At 38.2% G+C, this 20677-nt stretch overlaps 2 protein-coding genes across 2 annotated transcripts in view; one reads left to right on the top strand and one right to left on the bottom strand.

Moving 5' to 3' along the window:
- Necab1 (N-terminal EF-hand calcium binding protein 1) overlaps window positions 1-8596 on the top strand; it is a 142316-nt gene extending 133720 nt beyond the window's left edge. Inside the window, exons 11-13 of the mRNA XM_041657582.1 lie at window positions 1262-1339; window positions 2759-2850; window positions 6117-8596. Coding sequence (XP_041513516.1) covers window positions 1262-1339; window positions 2759-2850; window positions 6117-6145 — 199 coding nt within the window. The 3' untranslated portion in view covers window positions 6146-8596. The remainder of the gene's footprint in view (window positions 1-1261; window positions 1340-2758; window positions 2851-6116) is intronic.
- CUNH8orf88 (chromosome unknown C8orf88 homolog) overlaps window positions 8193-20677 on the bottom strand; it is a 27037-nt gene continuing 14552 nt past the window's right edge. The window contains exons 5-6 of the mRNA XM_041657583.1: window positions 12060-12166; window positions 8193-8225 (exon numbers count right to left, since the gene is read on the bottom strand). Of these exons, the coding sequence (XP_041513517.1) occupies window positions 8202-8225; window positions 12060-12166 (131 nt within the window). The 3' untranslated portion in view covers window positions 8193-8201. The remainder of the gene's footprint in view (window positions 8226-12059; window positions 12167-20677) is intronic.

Raw genomic sequence — 20677 nt, 5'->3', positions numbered from 1 at the left:
AAGATACTAAATCAGCTGTAGATTCTCTTCCCAGGAAAAAGTATATTTGCACATTAATTTGCAGGTCACTTTGAAGGATTGTGGAGAAAGTCACAAAGCTTACCCAGGAATTTCTGAGGTAGGAACACAAAACACTGATTGTATTATCATCATGAAGATAATACTGAGAAGAATTTTAAGTTGAGCTAGTATATTAGTACATCATACCTAATAAAGAAAATTATATTTTTAAAATTATGAAAATACCATATAACAAAAATAAAATGTCCTTTATTCATGCTCCACACTGCCATAAGCAGTATCTTTTAAAATAAAAATATATTAAAATTCCTTTGTGTAGTTACTGCCACCTGCTGGTCATCAATAGATAAACCCCAAATATTTCACAGATAAATCCTTATTTTTTGATCCTTCATTTTGCTTCCTAATTTAAATATATTATGAAACATGAGACTAAAAAGATATCCTTTAAGAATTCAATTTTTAGATGTATTGCACTTTCTTTTCTTGAACAAACCCGTGAGCTTCGCGAGCACGCCCCTCCGTTCTGCCTCAGGGTTGGGTTGGCTCTTCCTCATCGGTTCTGTAACTTGTTCAACTCTCCCCTCTGGTTTACACAACTGTCCTCTACTATGCTCCACACTGCTGTGAGCAGAATATATTAAAACAATTTTAATACATTTTGGTATAAAAGATGCTTAGTAAAACTTTTGAATGGGGACTAGGGAGATGGCTCAGTGGTTAAGAGCACTGGCTGGTCTTCCAGAGGACCCAGGTTTGACTCACAACTGCAGCCCATTTCAGGAGACCACAATACTCTTTCTGGCCTCCATGGCACAAGACATGTAAGTGGTACACAAACATACGTACAAGCAAAACACAAATAATAAGCTAAGAACTTTTTAAATAAAAGTGTGCAAAGATAATATCAACCTAAAAATTATATAACAAAATTGATGCAGTGGGCCACTCAGTTATTGATAAATGCACTTGATATTCTGCCAGGCTTAAGTTACTTTGTTTCCTATACATACAGGTAACATTGCTGCATGCTCCATACAGAGATTAGAAAATTTGGTTCACTTTTGTCCGTGTGTGCACTCAGCGTGGTTATTGATGTGTGTGCACAGGTGCACAGCTGGAGGCAGACTTAGCACTGAGAACTGGGCAACTTGTCATTTTTGCTTGGCCTGAGCCATTTCTCCCATCCCTTCTTTGCTGCTTTAATTTCCAGGGCCCAATCATGCCTTTTCTATTTCAGTATTTCTATACAGAAGCTTGCAAATGAATCTCGCTACATGATTTATGAGTTCTGGGAGAACAGCAGCGTGTGGAACCGGTAAGTTGCAAGGCAAAATGACTTGTTTCATTAAACGTGGGTGTGGCGGTCACATGGGGAGACTTTCACTGTTGGTACAGTTGTTTTTGCTTATTTTTGTGGTGCTACAGACTGAACCAAGGGCTCTGAGCATGCGCGGCAAGCACTGTCACTGGTGCCTCCCAGTTTCCCTCTAAGTTTATGCTGTGAAATCAGGTGGAAAAGTTTCCAGAATGATCTTGCAAGTACTCTGTAGCCCAGGCAGGTCTTGAATTTAAAATGCTTTTGCTTTAGCCTCGAGCATCTGGGATTCAGGCCTGTGCCACCACATCTGAGGTATTTATTTCCTTCCTCTTAAATCGTGCCTACCCTGTTCCATGAATCCTGCCATCTTTGGAATTTATGTCATACCTTTGGATGATGATCCCACTCTGAGCTTTTGCCCTTTGCTGATTGTCTTGGTAAAGCAGAATTAGACAGGGCCACAGGTATCTCAGGAACAAGTGATGAGTGGGTGTGAGATTTTATAAAATGAGTTCTGTGGACATCATTGTGTTTACATTTAAAACAGTGGTTAATACAACTTTTCAAAATGCCCTTAAAGATTACAAATATAAGAAGGACATTGGAAAAGCTTACAAGTCAGCTTTGAAAGTCAAAATGATTACCACACTGTCAATGGAAAGTGAAAAATGATCACCACACTATCAATGGAGCTGCTTTACTGTTTATTTAAAATTGGGGGGGGGGAGAAATATACAATTTTAAAATATGTGATGAAGGAACTTTTTGTTCTATCACAAAGAGTTCCTGATGGTTTTAGTTAGCACAGAAAATATAGCTCTCCAATAATCAGTATTTTAGGGGGCTAAATATGGAAACAAAAGAATGCTGGGAAATTGAACTGATTCATATTTCACCTCAAATTGTTATTTTTGTGGCTTCAAGAAGCAGTCTTGGTGTGCAGTTCAATGGCAGAGCGCTTGTCCAGTAATAAATAATTGAAGTGCTTTGTGCTATAATAAGGACACAGTGGCAACAATTTATTTCAGGCAGAGTCTGGAATGAAACTTAGCTCCAAGCACATTGGCCATTTTAAGGATGAGAATTGTATTCTCTGTTAGAAGATTTACAGTTTCTGTTCTTAGCCTGTCCTTCAAGCAAGTATTAAAATTCTGTCATTTCTCCTGGAACTCAGCATACATCCTGTTGTTGCATGTTTTGTATGCTTATCTTAAATGGCCCTTTCTTCTAAATTTCTGATAATTATTACTCTTCAGGTTGTGTTAAAGTTAGATAAGCATTAAGAGCAGACTGTCTGGTCATTTAGTTCAAACCACCCCAAATCTTGCCATCTTGGTTGAATTTGGTCTCTGCTGTACTCTACTTGGGAAGGCTTGAAACAAAGATGCACGGCTTTAACCTACAATCACTTCACAGCCACCTCCAGACAAACTACAGCAAGACCTTCCAAAGAAGCAACGTGGACTTCCTGGAAACTCCGGAACTCACATCTACGATGCTCGTTCCCGGTAAGCACTCTTGTGCCTGCCCTTGCTTCTCTATGCTCTTCTACCACACTTTCCTTTAAGGCAGCAGGGTCTCCCGCACTACCAATGGAGCGTTCTTTACAGCTTATTTAAAATTTGGGGTGGGGGTGGAATAAATATTGTCGTCTGTCCTTAATGACATTTTGTTTCTAGCTGCATTAAACCTAGTACTGGTAGTTGCTTGGTTATCACAATTTTAGAAAAATTTAAGTCAACTCATATACTTAAAAAAATTCATGTTCTTTACTATTTTACAACTAGTACATTGAATGCAATGAAGTTCTTATAGCTGGGAGAAATAACAGGAGGAGAGAGATTTGGGATAGTCTAAGAAGTCTGAAGAAAGGTTAATGTTACTGAGAAAATCCACTCGCTGTCTACCCATGTACTCAGTTATTACTGGTGCATATATTTACTGAGTAATGTGTGTGTGGCACTGGAGTCCTGGGATACTTTTAGCCATTTCCTGCACCGGCTGCGAGTCTGTTCTGACCAAGTATTTTGCTAGGGGCTAACTGATGTACAAAATAAAAAGAGTCTCTAAGGGTAAAGTGCTGTCCACCCAGTATGGCAAAAAGCTGTTTACAAAGGGCACACATTTACATAAAAACAAAAGACAGATCAAGGCACAAAGTAGTTATCCCTGGAGACAACAAGGGCTTTGTAGACTTACTTCAAGTTAAGGTGGAGAATATCTCAATTAGGTAGATGAACAACAGTTTAGAGACTTTGATGACATGGATGACCACATGGTCCAATCAGTATCAACTGACAGGGTGGACAAGAGTAGTCAGCATGAGTTCGGACTGACCGAGCAGGACAATGACCTACACCAGGAGCCTGCTGGGATTCCAGCTACACAAGAACAGCAAGATCAACTCTGAGTGAGGACATGTGCAGACAAGACGGGTCATCTGTGCGAGGCCGGGGAGGAAATGTCTTTCTGTAAAAGATCTGGAGAGGATCTCGTTTACTCTGGAGAACCAGGACAGGCAGGATAAGACAGTATCAGAGTGAATGCATGGAGGCCACGCACCTTGGGGCATCCATTCGTGGTGAAGTGATTGGGGAAAATGACACAGAAAACTGACTTTGACAAGACCACTACTGAAGAGAAGAGTCGTAATGGAGTGGTGGGGATCTGATGCACTGGGGACCAGGTGGGAGATGGTGCTGCAGCTGGAGGAGAAGACAGGCGGCTGGGGGAGAGAGCTTCCAGTTTAACTGACACCCACAATCTAAGGCAGAGCTTGGTGTGCCAGTAGAGCTTCTGGGGACACGAGTTCAGAATCTCTCACTGCACAGCTGGTTTAATCCTCAAACAAAAAGCCATGAACACAGTTGGGCTCATGGGATTTGCAGTTTGACTCGGTTGGTATCTCAAGGTACCAGAAAAGTGTGCTTGACAGGCTATGAAGGAAGAGACTGAGGAGGCCACATTCTGTTTATCTAGCAAGGTTTTAGCTTCACTATTATAGCAAGCTTGAACTTGCTGTTCTAATATGATGTAAATATCACTGACTACAGCCTTTGTCAATAGAATGCACAAAAAACGGGGCTAGCATTTATCTGCTCATCTTTTCTTTAAGGCTGTACTGGTGCTATACGACAAACAGTCAAACACTGGTATTAGACATGCAGATCTCCAAGGGCTAATATTAATATTTTTGTGTTTGCCATCAGATCTATTTTCAGTTCTCCCAAAACTAAGCTTGTTGGCTTAAAGGGTGAAAGTACTGTTTGTTCTTATAGGTTTTCTGACCTGGATAGACCGAGTAAGTGGAAGGTCATGAGTTAGCAAGAAGGGCAGGAGAAATAGCATAGTAAGCACTGTAAACATAAAATAACCTAATGAGTTTTCTGATCCAGCATCACCATTATTTTGGATGTAATGTCATGAACTCTTCCATCACTGATACATGTATTACTCCGCTCCACTGTCTCAGTGGTCCCTAAATCAAAGAAAACTGGGCACAAATAAAACTGGATCAACTCTCATCCTCAGAGGCTGAAGTTCATGCAGTTTCATTTATGTCCAGCTTTGCCTTCATTTCTATATCACACCTAATCTCGACAATGATAAATAGAACCTTAACATAAGGAAAAAGTTAGTCTTGGCTTCTAACACAAATGGGAGCTCCTTTAATCTCAGCACTCAGATCTGAGTTCAAAGCCAGCCTGCTCTACAGAGCGAGTTCCTGGACAGGCTCCAAAACTGCATAGAGAAAGCCTATCAAGAGAGAGACAGACAGAGGAGAGAGAGACAGAGAGAAACTTCCCTCAAATAAAATTTTAATATCCATTCGTCCATTGGAACAGCTCAACCTATTTTAAAGTTTCCCAGGTGTGGTTGCAGGAACACAACCCTGAACAGCAATCTGGAACCTAGACATTAGAGTTTTAACATTGGACCAGATTTGTGCATTTTGCATCTTATACCACAATGAAGGTTAGAAATGAAAACAAAACCATCGTCACTGCACAAATTTAAGTCTAGAAACTGAAAGCAGGACCGATGATGTTTAGAAACACAGACGACGATGCAACTCAAATAAGCTGAACAACATCTAGACATAAGTATACAAACCAAAGTTATATCCCTATAAGCAATTAAATACAAAAGTCAACCGAAGCATACTGAAATACAGCGATGCAGGCCCACTAATCATAAACGATGCAGACACCAGGAGCTGGGGACTCAGCTCAGGAGCTAGAGTATCCTTTCTACAAAGGGAAGACGGCACAAGAAAGTAAGGTCTGAGGGCAAGCGAGATAATGACTTTAAACGGAGCCTACCCCATCTACCTTTACCACGGCGTGCCAGCAGCCGTACTTCTTTGTCATAGGTTGTGTTTAGGGGTTTATATTTATTGGGGAACACATTAGTGCTGGAATATAAATGTATTAAAAGCATTGCTTATATTATATATATTCAGACTGAAACTGACTGAAGCATGTATGTAGTACCTGATGTCAGTGCCTAACAGCTGCTAGTGTAATACAGTTAACACTAAATGATGAGCAACATGGCTCATCGGGGTGTTGGTAACCTTCCTATGACAAGTGTTACTCATCTATAAAGTCTTCAGCGACAAGATTCAAAAACCTACAGTATAATTACACAGGAATAAGTCAATATCCCAAAGAGTCTAGAATTGAAAACTAGAAAAGCAATTGTGCAGACTGAAGAAGGGAATGATCTCTTTACAGTTTGGACTTATTTTCATTATTTTTTTTTCTTCTTTCAGCTTCATGGTGGATCCTGAACAACAATTAGATGTCTCTACACATTATGGTCCCAAGTACAAGTGTTCTAATCTAAAATGCAAACTGGAAAGTTCTCTGTGGCTGACAATTGGCTCACTTTTGTTCAATGTGTTTACTGTAAGTACGCTATTCTGAAGTGTATTCTGGAACTATTTTCAAAGTTTATTGTTACTCTTGATAATTGATGCTAATTGATTTGCTACATTGTCAGTCATTATAGCAAAATCCTAATAGATAAAAATGGTATAGAGATAAAGCCATGAAACTGTGAGAGCTATGGTAAAATCTAGCCGAGACCTTCTGGAGCATCATAGCATGTGCAGGATTGTACACTGGAGCATCATAACATGACAGGTTTGTACACTGTCACATGCTCTAAATCATTACATCTGTGGTTCATGACTTTTTCAGTAACACATTGTTCTGTGAGAGAGACATTCCTCAGTAAGGTTCACATGTCCATCACATGGTCCTCCAAATATTCCCTTTAATATTAACATAAATGCAGAAAACAAACTTGGCTGTAGCCTGTAGAAGCTCTGCCCATGTGTCATGTTGTAATCTGGTATTTTGCGAGTGAACATTCCATAGTAACTTATGGCATTTACTTATGTGACACCTTTGTTTGTTAGTATCATGATTCTTATATATAAGCTAAACATTACTGATCAAACTTTGGGGAAATTAAAGTTTATGGCAGAAGGCTTCGGTATATAATCAAAATAGCTGATTAGCTCATTATTATGAAAAGTGAACACTTGCATTTAGAAGATTTTAAAAATCCATACTTTAAATCAAATTTCAAATCAAATTTCAACTCAACAGAGTAAAGAAATTTAAAACAAGCACAAAACTTTAGTACTAAATACACCTATTTTATAGACTTTCCTGGGTGTGAGAAAGTGTGAAAATGCATACATCCAGACTGGATCCTATGACAAAAAGGAAACTGGTAGGTGACACACAACAATGATGCCGTAGCATAAACATCTCATTCTTAAAAAGCAATACATTTATGCTTAATGAATGAGTTTGGGGTTTTGTTTCTGTCTTTCTAGTTTAAAAAAAAATCCTTTCTCTGAGGTGAAAAGCAATGAAAACAAAGGTACTTTGTCCCCAGACCAACCTGGGAAATCTAGTGGCAGAAGCTGGTTTAGCCCTTCATGCTCAGGAGAAACAAGGCTGTGCTCCTCCTGGAGCGGGCTCGTGCACACCTTTCTCACACATCACATGCACTTCAGTGCACTAAATTCCTAGGAATCAAAAGCTTAATCCTCAGTTCTTTATCCATATATATTCGTATTATGAAAAATTACAGAGCGGAAACGTAACGTACCTCAGTTTATCTGCTAATGCCTGAATTTGTACTCCTCCTTTGAAACAATCTCAATTTTACTTTCCGACTGTGACTCTGGGTCATACAGTCTGATGAGCGACATTAAGTATCAGCTACTTTTCCACTTCGGTTTTACTACCCCTGTTTTCAAAATGTTTATCTCTACTCGTAGTTATTATTAACAACCTAGGTACAATCAATCACATGTTTGAGATGTCTATCAATGCTTTGAACACCTGAATCATTGCAGGAGACGACACAGTGACCCGTTCAAGTGCTGGTGGGAGATCTTTGGGAGAGAGACTAAGTGACACTGACTTTAAGGGCAACAAAATTATGCACCATGAATACATTGTAGCAAATAGTTTATATCTGAGAATCTTTACAGCTTACATTTTCATTCCATTATTACAAGCGGTGAAAAACAAGAGCTGCAAGGAGCATGCAAATTAGTCGTTTCCCACCTCACCCATGGCATCACCACTTTCCAGTGCCACCTCCCAATATCTGCAGGAACTGCCTGCAAAGCTGAAATTGATTAGAAAAATTTTTATAGTTTACAATATCTCTTCCTCATTTTATGAGAAGCCAAATAGCCAACCATCAAAAGTAAAAATAAATTGAATCGTCACAGTCCATCAGTTATTATTACTAGGTTCACTTCATTTGCAGGTGTCCAAAATATAATATGAATAATTCTTTATCTTCAAGTTCATCTGTTCTTAAAATGCTACTTAAAACTTTGGTTGTTTTCCTGTAATATAGAAGAAAGATAATTTATCAATTAGACTAACGAAATAGTTTTCACAAATTAGCTTATCAACCAAATACTATGAACCTACTTAAATGTAAATGCATGTTACTATAGAAACTATTAAAATAACAAACTATCAAATACATTTGTTTCACTAAACCTAAGTTATCCATTTTTAAATATAGTAAATTGTATTCTAAATCTGTTACGTTTCTGTGGTACCTAGTTTTATAAATGTTGCTAATGCATAAAGCAAAAGTATACAATTTTCATGTATATTTATCCGAAATAAGTTTGTCAGGCTTTTATTAACAAAATAAAGTGTTAATGAATCATTTAAGCTTGGAAATAAAAAGTGATTGTGTTTTATGTAAAACTAAAATTTATATTCTTACAAACCAAGAATTCTTCAAACAAGTGAGAAAATTCAAGTATTTAATTCCTTTTTTATCAAATATTTCATAAAAGTGTTATTAAAAATTTACTTCCTGATTTAATTTGAAAAAGAAATGGCTACCGAGCTAGTGAAGGCCTGCCGCTAACCTTGACAACCTGGGTGTGATCCCTGGGACCTCCGAGATGGGAGAATAGTGACTCCTGCAAAGTTACTGCGACTTCTGAACATATGCAGTGTCAGGCACGCACACATACATACACAACAACCAAAAGAAAAACCTACTAAAGGTGTCTAACTGATGGAGGCACCTAAGTTGTTAGGAAGCTTCAATTGTGAAATGTATTTATATAAACAATTTTAACATCTGACCAAGGAAATTTATTTATAATGTATATATGTGTGCCAACTGAAGCACAGATAACACATGCATGGAGGCCAAGTGGGAATGTCACGTTTCTTGTTCTATGACTTTCACATATTCTCTTGAGGTGTAGGGTGTGTCATTGAACTTGGAACTCAGATGACGGTCAGAGAGCCCCAATGACCCTCCTGTTTCCGTAAGTACCCACACCCAACTTTTTATATGGGTTCTGGGGATTCAAACTTCAGGTCCTTATACCTCTGTGGCCAGCGCTCCTGCCCAGTGAAACATTATTCCAGCCCCATGACTGTGGAAATTGTAGAGATTTTTCAAAACTTAAAATTCCAAAAAAGAGGAAAAAGAAATTATATTCTATACCCATAGGAGATTGTATTCTATACCCATAGGAGAGTGTATTCTATACCATAGTGGAGCTCTGCTCAGCAAACTTACAGTGCTGAGTCTCATCTTAAAATTATAAGATATCTGAAGGATTAAGAGGATACAAATTAGAAAGAAGTCAAAATATCGCTATTTGAAGGTGACATGATAGTGTATATAAGTGATCCCAAAAACTACCATGGAACTCCTACAGCTGATAAACATTTTCATGAGTGGGTTGGATACAATTTTTAAAAAACAATCAGTAGCCCTCCTATATACAAACAAACAGGCTAAGAAAGAAATCAGAGAAACACCACCCTTCACAAAAGCCACAAATAATATAAGCTACCTTGGGGTAGCTCTACCCATAGAAGTGAAAGACTTGTATGACAAAAACTTAAAATCTTTGATGAAAGAAATTGAAAATATTAGATCTCCCATGTTCATGGATCAGTAGCATTAACATAGTAAAAATGACCATCTTACCAAAAGCAATCTACAGATCTAATACAAACCCAATTAAAATTCCAACAATTCTTTACAGACCTTGGAAGGACAATACTCAATATGGAAAAACAAAAAATCCCAGGATAGCTAAAACAATCCTGTACAATAAATAGAACTTACAGAGGTATCACCAGCCCTTATTTAAAGTTATACTACAGAGCTTTAGTAATAAAAACCACATGGTATTGGCATAGAAACATACAGGCTCATCAGTGGAATCAAAAAAAAAAAAACCCCACACAAATCTATACACCTAAGATTCTTTTTTATAAAGAAGCTATAAATACACAATGGAAAAAAGAAAACATCTTCAGCAAATGGTGCTGTCTGGCTGCCAGCACACAGAATAGTGGAACTAGATCCTTATCCACCACCCTGCACAAAACTGAAGTCCAGGTGGATCAAAGACCTCAACATAAAACCAGATACACTGAACCTAATAAAAGAGAAAGTGGGGAATAGCCCTCAATGTGCACAGGAGACAACTTCCTGAACAGAACACCAATTGCGCAGACACTAAGGAAACACTCATGAAACTGAAAATCTCCCATAAGGCAAAGGACAACATCAACTGGACAAAATGGCAGCCTATAAAATGGGAAAGGATTCCAGCAACTGCACATCTGACAGCTAATATCCAAAATATATAAAGAAGTCAACTAGACATAAATAAACCAATTAAAAGGTACGGTGCAGCTCTAAAGATTTCTCAACAAAAGACTCTCAAGTGGCTGATAAATGCTTTTTAAAAAAAAATGCTCAACATCCTTAGCCATCAGGGAAATGCAAATCAAAACAACTCTGAGATCCCATCTTATACCAGTCAGAAAGACTAAGACCAAAGCACAAGTGACAGCTCATACTGGTGAAGATGTGGTTTATGGGGAACACTCCTCATTGCTGGTGGGAGTACAAACTTGTAAAACCACTATGGAAATCAATTTGGTGGTTCCTCAGAAAACTGAATCCATCCACCTCAAGACCCAGGTATACATATACCCAAAGGACTCTTCATCCTCCAAGGACACTTGCCTGGTGTACTGGTGGCCCAGCTAAGGGGGCGTCTCTGACTCTTGCCTGCACTTGGGATCCTTTTCTTCCTATTTAGTTCCCCCATCCAGTCTTGATATGAGGGTTTGTACCTAATCTTATTGTAACTTGTTATGCCATGTTTGGTTGTGCCATGTTTGGTTGGTATTACTGGGAGCCTGCTCTATTTTTGTAAGGGAAGTGGAGGAGGGGAAGAGTTGCTGGGGATTGGTAGGAGTGGGTGGAGGGAAACTGTAGTTGGGATGTAATATATGAAAAAAAAACTTTAAAAAATGAAAAAAAGAAAAAATACTTTTACCTAAATAAAATAAACAAAAAAGTCAAGTCGAGACCAAAAAGAGCAGAAAAAGTGAATGCAAAGTGACTGATGGGAAGGCACGTTACTTGTGTTCTTATGTTATCTCATCCTACCCACACAGAAGTCCTCATCTTCAAAGCAAAAGGGGGGTTCAAGGTAAGTTAGTGCCCAAGTTTGAACTAGCAATATACAGAGAGAAACAGGAATTGAAGTGTCTATCACAGGTGTAGTAGGGAACCCATGGCCTTTCCTGTAAGCATTGAGCAGGGTGCAGCGCACACTACTGTGTATATTTTCATACATTTGATGGTTTGGTATGGAAATGTAAGGGGCTAAGTAGCAAAGTAAAGATTAACATGAGTGGTCTGTATAAAAGACACTGAACAGAATATAATAAGCCTACAAATAAGCCAGGTACACATTACCACAAGGTGTCAGCACATTATCCGTTCTTTAGATATTGCTAGGATGACTAGATATCCACACAAGGAAAAAAAATGAAAGCAACACCCACTTCATATTGCTATAAAGTAAATTTCAGGCAGATTATAGAACATAGTTGAAAACTAAGAATTTTTTGGCTGCAAGGTGAATTGTATTTTCATAATCTTTTGGCTGAAGAGTTTTAGCATACAGAAAATCAGAATTATTTTGTTATAACTCTTAAGTAGAATAATAATCATTTTATGATTGTTTATATGAGTACATTTAGAATTTTGTGCTCTTTGTACCACCATTACCTTATGATACAGAATGTTAAAATTCTTAATTTATAAAAATCAAATGTTAAAAACACCTGAATACAATTGTGCAATAAAAGATCAGCAAATGACTCACTGGGTTTTGAAGTACAATAGGATGATCAGGCAGAAAGTCTGGTTTTTTTCTGCAGATGGAAACACTTGAAAGCTTCAACAAGAAATCTCTGCTGTATTTAATTCTCTCTGTAGATAGTAAGATTTAAACATAATTATAAAAATACTATCCTAGATAGCTTTTTGACTCTACTTTGGAGGTCTCTAAATTGCCCACTATTGTTTTGAATGGGCATGCACTATCTGCTGAAAAGATGGGGGAAGCTCATCAAATCTTCCTTTCACATGGAAAGGAAGACAAGAAAGGAAAAAAGAACTGTATGAAAAAAATGGGTAATACAGGGCTTACTCGGGTATAGCAAGATGACCTAACATTATAAAGTGTGTAACAGCAGCAATATATATTGACTATCCCAACAGATATTAATACCTATTGTAATATTCAGATCACAATAAAATGGAATCACAGTGGGCCTATCTAATCTCAGTACTGTAATTTTAATACAATCAAATTCAAAAACATTATATGCCTGCTGTACATCAAGAACTACACAAGGTGATTGTAAGGAGTTCCGAGATGGGGTCCCTATCTTCAGGCAACCACCTATTCAGGTATCTGCCAATTTCTCATCAGGAATCATCCAGAAACTATCCTCAATACTGACTATATGCTGATGTTGAGAGCAATGGCTGTAATATTCTAAAAGAACTAAAAGAAAATAACTGACAAATTTCTTATCAGTATGGGGAGAAAACCCCACAAGAATTCTACTACTACTCTCTCAAAGGAAAGCTAAAAGAACTCACTATCAGACCTAATGAACAAGAAATGCTAAAAGGAGGTCATTCAAGTTGAAGTGAAATGACCCTAGATGAAAACTTTCTTCAAAATCAAAGAGCTGGCCAAGAATAACAGACTCCTGCTCTTTCCTCTAAATTGTATCAAAACGTGTGTCACTGTTAAAAGCTAAAGTTCCAATATGGTCTGGTATGTTTCTAGGGTATAGATGTATATAGTGTAGCCTGCAAATATGCCCAGAAATGTATCAACACCATAGGCTTGAAATAGTACAATACTAGGAACCCTGGAAAACAGATTGCTCCAATACTGAGGGGAACTGGGAGGTAAGTCAACAGCCACAGGGCTGAACAGTCGGATGCCCCACTCTCTAGGACCTCTCCAGTGGGACAAAAACTAGGGGCCCTGCCACAACCCCCTCAGCTTTTCTAGACAGCCAACAGGGAGTATTCCTGTGGCTGGGCTATTCCCCAACCTACCCCACCCCCACCTGTTCACCTGCAAGCTCAGAGGAACCCTGGAACACAGCTTGCTCCAATACTGAGACCACCTAAGAAACAGCCACAGCAAGGATTGGACTAAGATGCCAAGACATTTGTTGGCCTCATTTGACGGAAGAGCTCGGTAGGCGCCAATGCAAGAATTCTTCCAACATCCTAAAAAGCAACATGGTAACACCAGAACCCAGAGGACACACAAAAGGAAGACTTGATCATTCTAACCCAGAAGAAGTAAAAGAAAATGACTTTAAATGTAACTTTATGAAAATGATGGAGACCTTTAAAGAGGAAGTAAAAAACTCCCTTAAAGAAATGGAAGAGAAGACAAAAAGTTGGAAGAAATTAATAAATCCCTCAAAGAAAACCAAGAAAAAAACAAACAGTTGAAGGCAACAGGTTCAAGATTTGAAAACTGAAATAGAGGTAATAAAACAAACTGAGGGAATTCTAGATATGGAAAATCTGGGTAAGTGAAGAGGAACTACAGAAATAAGTATAGCCAACAGAATATAAGAGATAAAAGAATCTCAGGCACTGAAAATACTATAGAGGAAATTGACTCATTGGTCAAAGAAAACATTAAATCTAACAAATTCTTAAAACATTCAGGAAATCTGGGAAACCATGAAAAGACCAAACTTGAGAATAATAGGGGTAGATGGAGAAGAATTACAGCTCAAAGGCCCAGAAAATATATTCAACAAAATTATAGAAGAAAACTTTCGCAAAGAAGTATATCCCTATGAAGGTACAAGAAGCATACAGAACACCAAATAGACTGGATCAAAAAAACCTCACCATATAATAAAACACAAAACATACAGAAGAAAGAATATTAAGAGCTGCAAAGGAAAAAGGTCAAGTAACATCAAGGTAAACCTATCAGAATTACACCTGACTTCTCAATGGAAACCATGAAAGCCAGAAGGTCTTGGATAGATGTGCTACAGACACTAAGAGACCATGGATGCAAGCCCAGACTACTATACCCAGCAAAGCTTGCATTCACCATCGATGGAAAAAACAAGATATCCCAGGACAAAAACAGATTTAAACAATACACACAAGCATCTGACAAACCTCCACCAGCACAACTCAAAGAAGGGAAACACACAAACTACCACCAGAAAAATAACCGCAGTTAACAACCACTGGTCATTAATATTACTTAATGTCAATGGGCTCAACTCACCTATAAAAAGGCACAGGCTAAGAGATTGGATACAAAAACAGGATCCAACATTCTGCTGTTTACAAAAAACATACCTCAACCTCAAAGACAGACTCTACCCTCAGAGTAAAGGGTTGGGAAAAGGTTTTCCAATCAAATGGACCTAAGAAACAAGTGGGTGTGGTTATCCTAATATCTAACAAAATTGATTTCAAACTAAATCAGAAGAAATAGAGAAGGACACTTTATACTCCTGATAGGAACAATTCATCAAGATAAAGTCTCAATTCTGAATTCAAGAGCACCCACATATGTAAAAGAAACATTACTAAAACTTAAATCACACATCAAACCCCACACACTAAGAGTAGATTTCAACACTCCTCTCTTGCCAATGGACAGGTCAACCAGACAGAAACTTAACAGAGAAACAAGAGAACAGATGTAATGAATCAAATAGACTTAACAGACAGCTATAGAACATTCCACCCAAACAAAAAAGAATATACCTTTTTCTTAGCACTCATGGAACCTAAAATTGATCACATACTCAGTAACAAAGCAAACATCAACAGATACAAAAAAATTGGAGTAACCCTGTGTCTAATCAGATCACCATGGAGTAGTTAGAATTTAATACCAATACTACTCCCAGAAAACCTACAAACTTGTGGAAACTTAACAGTCAACTACTGAACCACACCTGGGTCAAGAAAGAGATTAAAGTCTTCCTTGAATTTAATGAAAATGGAGGCACAACATAGCTAACCTATGGGACACTATGAAAGGAGTGCTAAGAGGAAAGTTCATAGCACTAAGAGCCCACATAAATCAGAGAAAGCTCTTTTTTAAAAAATATTTATTTATTTATTATGTATACAATATTCTGTCTGCATGTATGCCTGCAGGCCAGAAGAGGGCATCAGATCTCATTACAGATGGTTGTGAGCCACCATGTGGTTGCCAGGAATTGAACTCAGGACCTTTGGAAGAGCAGGCAATGCTCTTAACCACTGAGCCATTTCTCCAGCCCCCAGAGATAGCTCATATTAGCGAATTAACAGCACACCTGAAAGTTCGAGAAAAAAAAAAGATGCAGACTCACCCAGGAGGAGTAGAAGAGAGGAAATAATCAAATTGAGGGCTGAAATCAACAAAATAGAAACACAGAAAAGAATACAAAGAATCAATGAAACAGAGCTGATTCTTGGAGAAAATCAACAAGATTGACAATCTTTATCCAAGCTAATCAAAATACAGAGAGAGAACATCCAAATTAACAAAATCAGAAATGAAAAGGGGGACATAACAGACACTGAGGAAATTCAGAGAATCATTAGGTCTTACTACAAAAACCTGTACTCCACAAAATTGGAAAATGTAAAAGAATTGAACAGTTTTTTATATAGATACCATATACCAAAATTAAATCAAGACTAGGTGAACAATTCAGATAGACCTATAAACTGCCAGGAAATAGAAGCTGTCATCAAGAACTTCCCAAACAAAAATGCCCAGGGCTGGATGATTTTAGTGCAGAATTCTACCAGAACTTTCAAGAACTAATACTCCTCAAAGTGTTCCACACAATAGAAACAAACTCTTTTTATGAGGCTACAGTTATCCTGATACAAAAACCACACAAAGACTCAACCAAGAAAGAATTACAGACCAATCTCACTCATGAACATGGATGTAAAAATTCTGAATAAAATAGTGGCAAACCAAATCCAAGAACACATTAAAAAAAAATCATCCATCATGATCAAGTAGGCTTCATCGCAGAGATGGAGGGCTGGTTCAACATATGAAAATCTATTAATGTAAACCATCATATAAATAAACTGAAAGAAAAAAACTGCATGATCATTTCATTAGATGCTGAAAAAGCATTGACAAAATCCAACACCCCTTCATGATAAAGGTCTTAGAGAGATTAGGGATACAAGGATCATATCTAAATATAATAAAACAATATACAGCAAGCCGACAGCTAACATCAAATTAAATGGAGAGAAACTCAAAGCGATTCCACTAAAATCAGGAATTAGACAAGGCTGTCCACATCTTCTTGCCTCCACAGGCATCAGGCACACATTTGGGGCACAAAATACACATACACAAATTTAAAACACATGAATGTTTCTCAAATATGTAAAATGTGACTGAAATGTAGCTTCATTTCAACCAAATTCTTATTTCAAAGGTTTTGGGCAACACTATGGCTGATTACATCACATATTTGAGTCATAGACCATGGAAAAATCTAGCTGGTGCTGACCTGCAAGATTTTCCCCACTGGCTAGCTTGATGTGGGATTCCCCTCTGTATGCTGTGAATTTTATTGGTTAATAAAAATGACTGGTTTGGCCTGATAGGGTAGAACAGAACTAGGCAGAAAAAAACTAAATTGAATGCTGGGAGAATGAAGGCAAAGTCAGGGAGAAGCCATGGAGCGGCTGCCAGAGACAGACACATTGAAACCTTGCTGGTAGGCCATGAGCCTCATGGTAAAATATAAAATAAGGGAGATGGGTTAATTCTAGATGTAAGAGCTAGCTAACAATACACTTAAGTAATTGGCCAAGCAATGATTTAATTAATACAGTTTCTGTGTGGTATTTTGGGAGTCTGAACCACCAGGAAATGAACAAGCAACCTCCTTACTACACTAGGTGCTAAGAACACTACCAGAGGAGAAAAGCAACCATCACTTTTACCCCACTAATTTCGAACCTCGGGAGTTACAGCAATGACGAGGCTGGTAAGCCATGCCCACTGTAGCAGTAGTACCATAAACACAGCAGACACCGTCAGTTCCACAGAAACACAGCAGACACCGTCAGTTCCACAGAAACACAGCAGACACCATCAGTTCCACAGAAACACAGCCGACACCGTCAGTTCCACAGAAACACAGCCGACACCGTCAGTTCCACAGAAACACAGCAGACACCGTCAGTTCCACAGAAACACAGCAGACACCGTCAGTTCCACAACATGAAACCTACACTTGCACCATAAGTCATGAGCTACAGGGGAGAAGTTACTACTTTTTAAAAAAAAAATGTTTTGAAGAAAAATACCCAGAGACATGCTACACTAGCAGAAGAAAGCACGCAAGGCTTTGACTCTAGACAAAGAACATGCTGAGAGCTGGAGTCATCTTCCCAGAGAAGAACATTTCAATTGGTTCTGAGAAACCAAGTAGCCATCCCTAAAAATTACTACTTTTACTCTGCTAAGTAAACAAAGTATTAAAGTGACGGCTAATGACTAAGATTAATGCATCTCTCACTTTTAACCAAGAAGCTTCCATTCTCAGTAAATGATGAACAAAGAGACTCACAACTGACCATGGTGCAGAAAATAAGGCACTGCAAAGTTATCAACCCTAAATGGAACAGCCATACTCCACCCCTCCTCCAGAGGCTCAGAGATCATTGAAGAAGAAGTAACAGAAAAGTAAAAGCCAGAAGTTTAGCTATTAGGAAAGCGTCTCCTTGTCACAGAAGGGCAGAGGCTTGTATGAACTCACAGAGGCTATGAGAGCATACACAAAACCAATACAAGCCCCAGTCACACAAATCGCAATATGGAGAGGGGACTTGTGCATGAAATCCCTTCCCTAGCAAAGGAGCTGTTGGCAACTGTTAGCTGCTAGGAGAGGGAAGGTCGGTGTTCTCCACGATTACAGCTCTTGATAATTGACCACAATCCAGTGGAACACCACACATCTAGGAATAACTGAGGAGCAGAAATTTGTCTTGATGGATTTCACAAAGTAAAAAGACACAGAATTGGATTGGTGGGGAAGCGGGGGTCTGGAGGGAGTTGTGAGAGGAAGATATGCATGATGGAAGCACACTGTGAAAAATTCTCAACTAATAAAATGTGCATATAAGGAGATGTGTTGTTCTGTTTGTGTTCTTAGAACAGTATTCTAGCTAATATAGAAAGAAAAGTTTATAATTCTGGTGACTGGAAAATCCAAACAACACGGCATCTGGGAAGTAAAGAACCCTGACTTCATCTTAACATGCCGGACGCATTTAGCACAGGAGGCATGAACACGTTAGAGACTGGCTTTAACCTAGTATAAAGACTCAGTCTCCACTGCTGCCATTATAACGGGGGAATTAAGCATCAACAAGAGGTTTGTAGAGACAAATCATATGACTCTTATCATGAACCATACGAATAATAAAATAAATATATACAAGCAATGACCGAATAAGCTATACTAAAATGCTAGGGTTGGGCGGCAAACTAAACCCAAAGTTAGAAAAAGGAATTTACAATCACCAAAGACAAAACAAAGACAAAGCTGGTTCTCTGAAGAATAAAAACAAAATTTTCTATTATCTAAGTAGATTGATTAATCAACACAAAACAACCCAAATGACCATTCTCTGGAAGAATAGTGGAGTTCTTATCAGACATTAGTTATAAAATAAGATAGAATGAGCAACTTCTTGACAACACTCAACATGGATGAAATGGCTACATAAATATTTGAACACAGATTTTGAATTTCTTTGATATGGCAATTTGAAAATTAGAGTCTATACAATAGAATTACTATAATTAAATAATAATGATGAACTATGAATTCCAAGTTCTATCAAACAAGTAGATTCACAGATACATCTACCTACAAGGATACTCTAAAACAGTATGATGGAATCATACATTTACCTAGTCTATGGTAAAACAATCTAACTTCTACTACAGAGAAATAAAAAGATCCGAACAATAACTTCTTATATGAATAATCAATATCAACCATAATCAAAAAGTTGTATTGCAAAAGGATAAATAAAATGTATATAACCATACAGTGGAATTCCTACCAACCACTTATCAAGAAAAAAGTAATTCACAAGAAAGTGATTAACTGCTTGATTGCGAGAATAGGCAAGTGGGAAAGAAGTGAGCGTGTTTTGTGATGAAAATGTAGCAATGCTCACACAATTCTGCATTTTAGCAAGTAGACAAGCCACACACCCACAAAGATGATCTCTGTAATAAATACATTGTGTCTCTCGATAAAACTCCTAAGGAATAGATCTATCCTGTCCGAGAGAGGAAGAAAGTGACAGCTTCTGCTGTAAACAGTGCTGTGTAGAAAGAAGCAGCTAATAAGATGGACCAATCTCCCTGATGGGAAGGGCTGAAAACTAAAAATTTCTAACTTCAGATTGGACCACGCTGTAACAGGATAGATAGATAGATAGATAGATAGATAGATAGATAGATAGATAGATAAATTTTTTAAAAAGATATTAGCAAAATGAGCCCGTGCACACAGAGGGGTGAGAGGCTGTTCAGAGGGTAAAGAATGACCATGGAAATATAAAAAACTAGCGAGCCAATGTTTTTAATAACAGACTCAAATAGGGGCTTTAGAAAAGGAACAGAGAGAAAAATAAAGGAGAGAAAACTACCAAAGAAATGCACAAAAGCTTTCCACACCAAAGGAAGCTCACGATCGTCTGTCTGATCCACAGCTCCGTGTTGAGGAAGCTCACTGTCATCTGTCTGATCCACAGCTCCGTGTTGAGGAAGCTCACTGTCGTCTGTCTGACCTACAGCTCCATGTTGAGGAAGCTCACTGTCGTCTGTCTGATCTACAGCCTTGTCTTTCTAGCTCTTTCGTGGACATGAGAACCTAAAATAGCTCAGGTTTTGCGTCTTCCTTATTTAAAGCATGCATGTTTGGAAAGCTCATCTTCAGCTGAAATTTTCTGTCTGGCCAGACTATCAGTCAAGTGGGAACATGAAAGAACACCATTTTCAAACTGATAGACTTGAAAAAGTCACTGATTCCACATCCTTCTTCCTAAGTTTCTGGAGACTGTGCTTGAGCAAAGACAGGAAGTGAGTGAGAACAAGGTGACCATCTGGAGGAGCCTGAGTGACGTCGTGGGAAAGAGCCAAGTTGGGACCTGGAAGTTTTCCCCCATCAGAATGACAAGCTGGTGAACAACTGGAAGAATCAACATTCTCTGAACTCTATAATTTCATATAAGCTTAATCTGACAAACACTCCCAGGACAAGAGCTGGCATTTCCAACAAGCATGTGCCTGTTCACTGATTACAAGACATGATATTTCAACATGGTAATATTCCTACCGAATAATCTATAGATTCAATGCCATAACTATCA

The sequence above is a fragment of the Microtus oregoni genome, unplaced genomic scaffold (assembly GCF_018167655.1).
Source record: "Microtus oregoni isolate MIOR12 unplaced genomic scaffold, Mior012 000008F_ref0000371, whole genome shotgun sequence".
Lineage (NCBI taxonomy): Eukaryota > Metazoa > Chordata > Mammalia > Rodentia > Cricetidae > Microtus > Microtus oregoni.
This window is presented reverse-complemented; position numbering and strand designations above follow the sequence as displayed.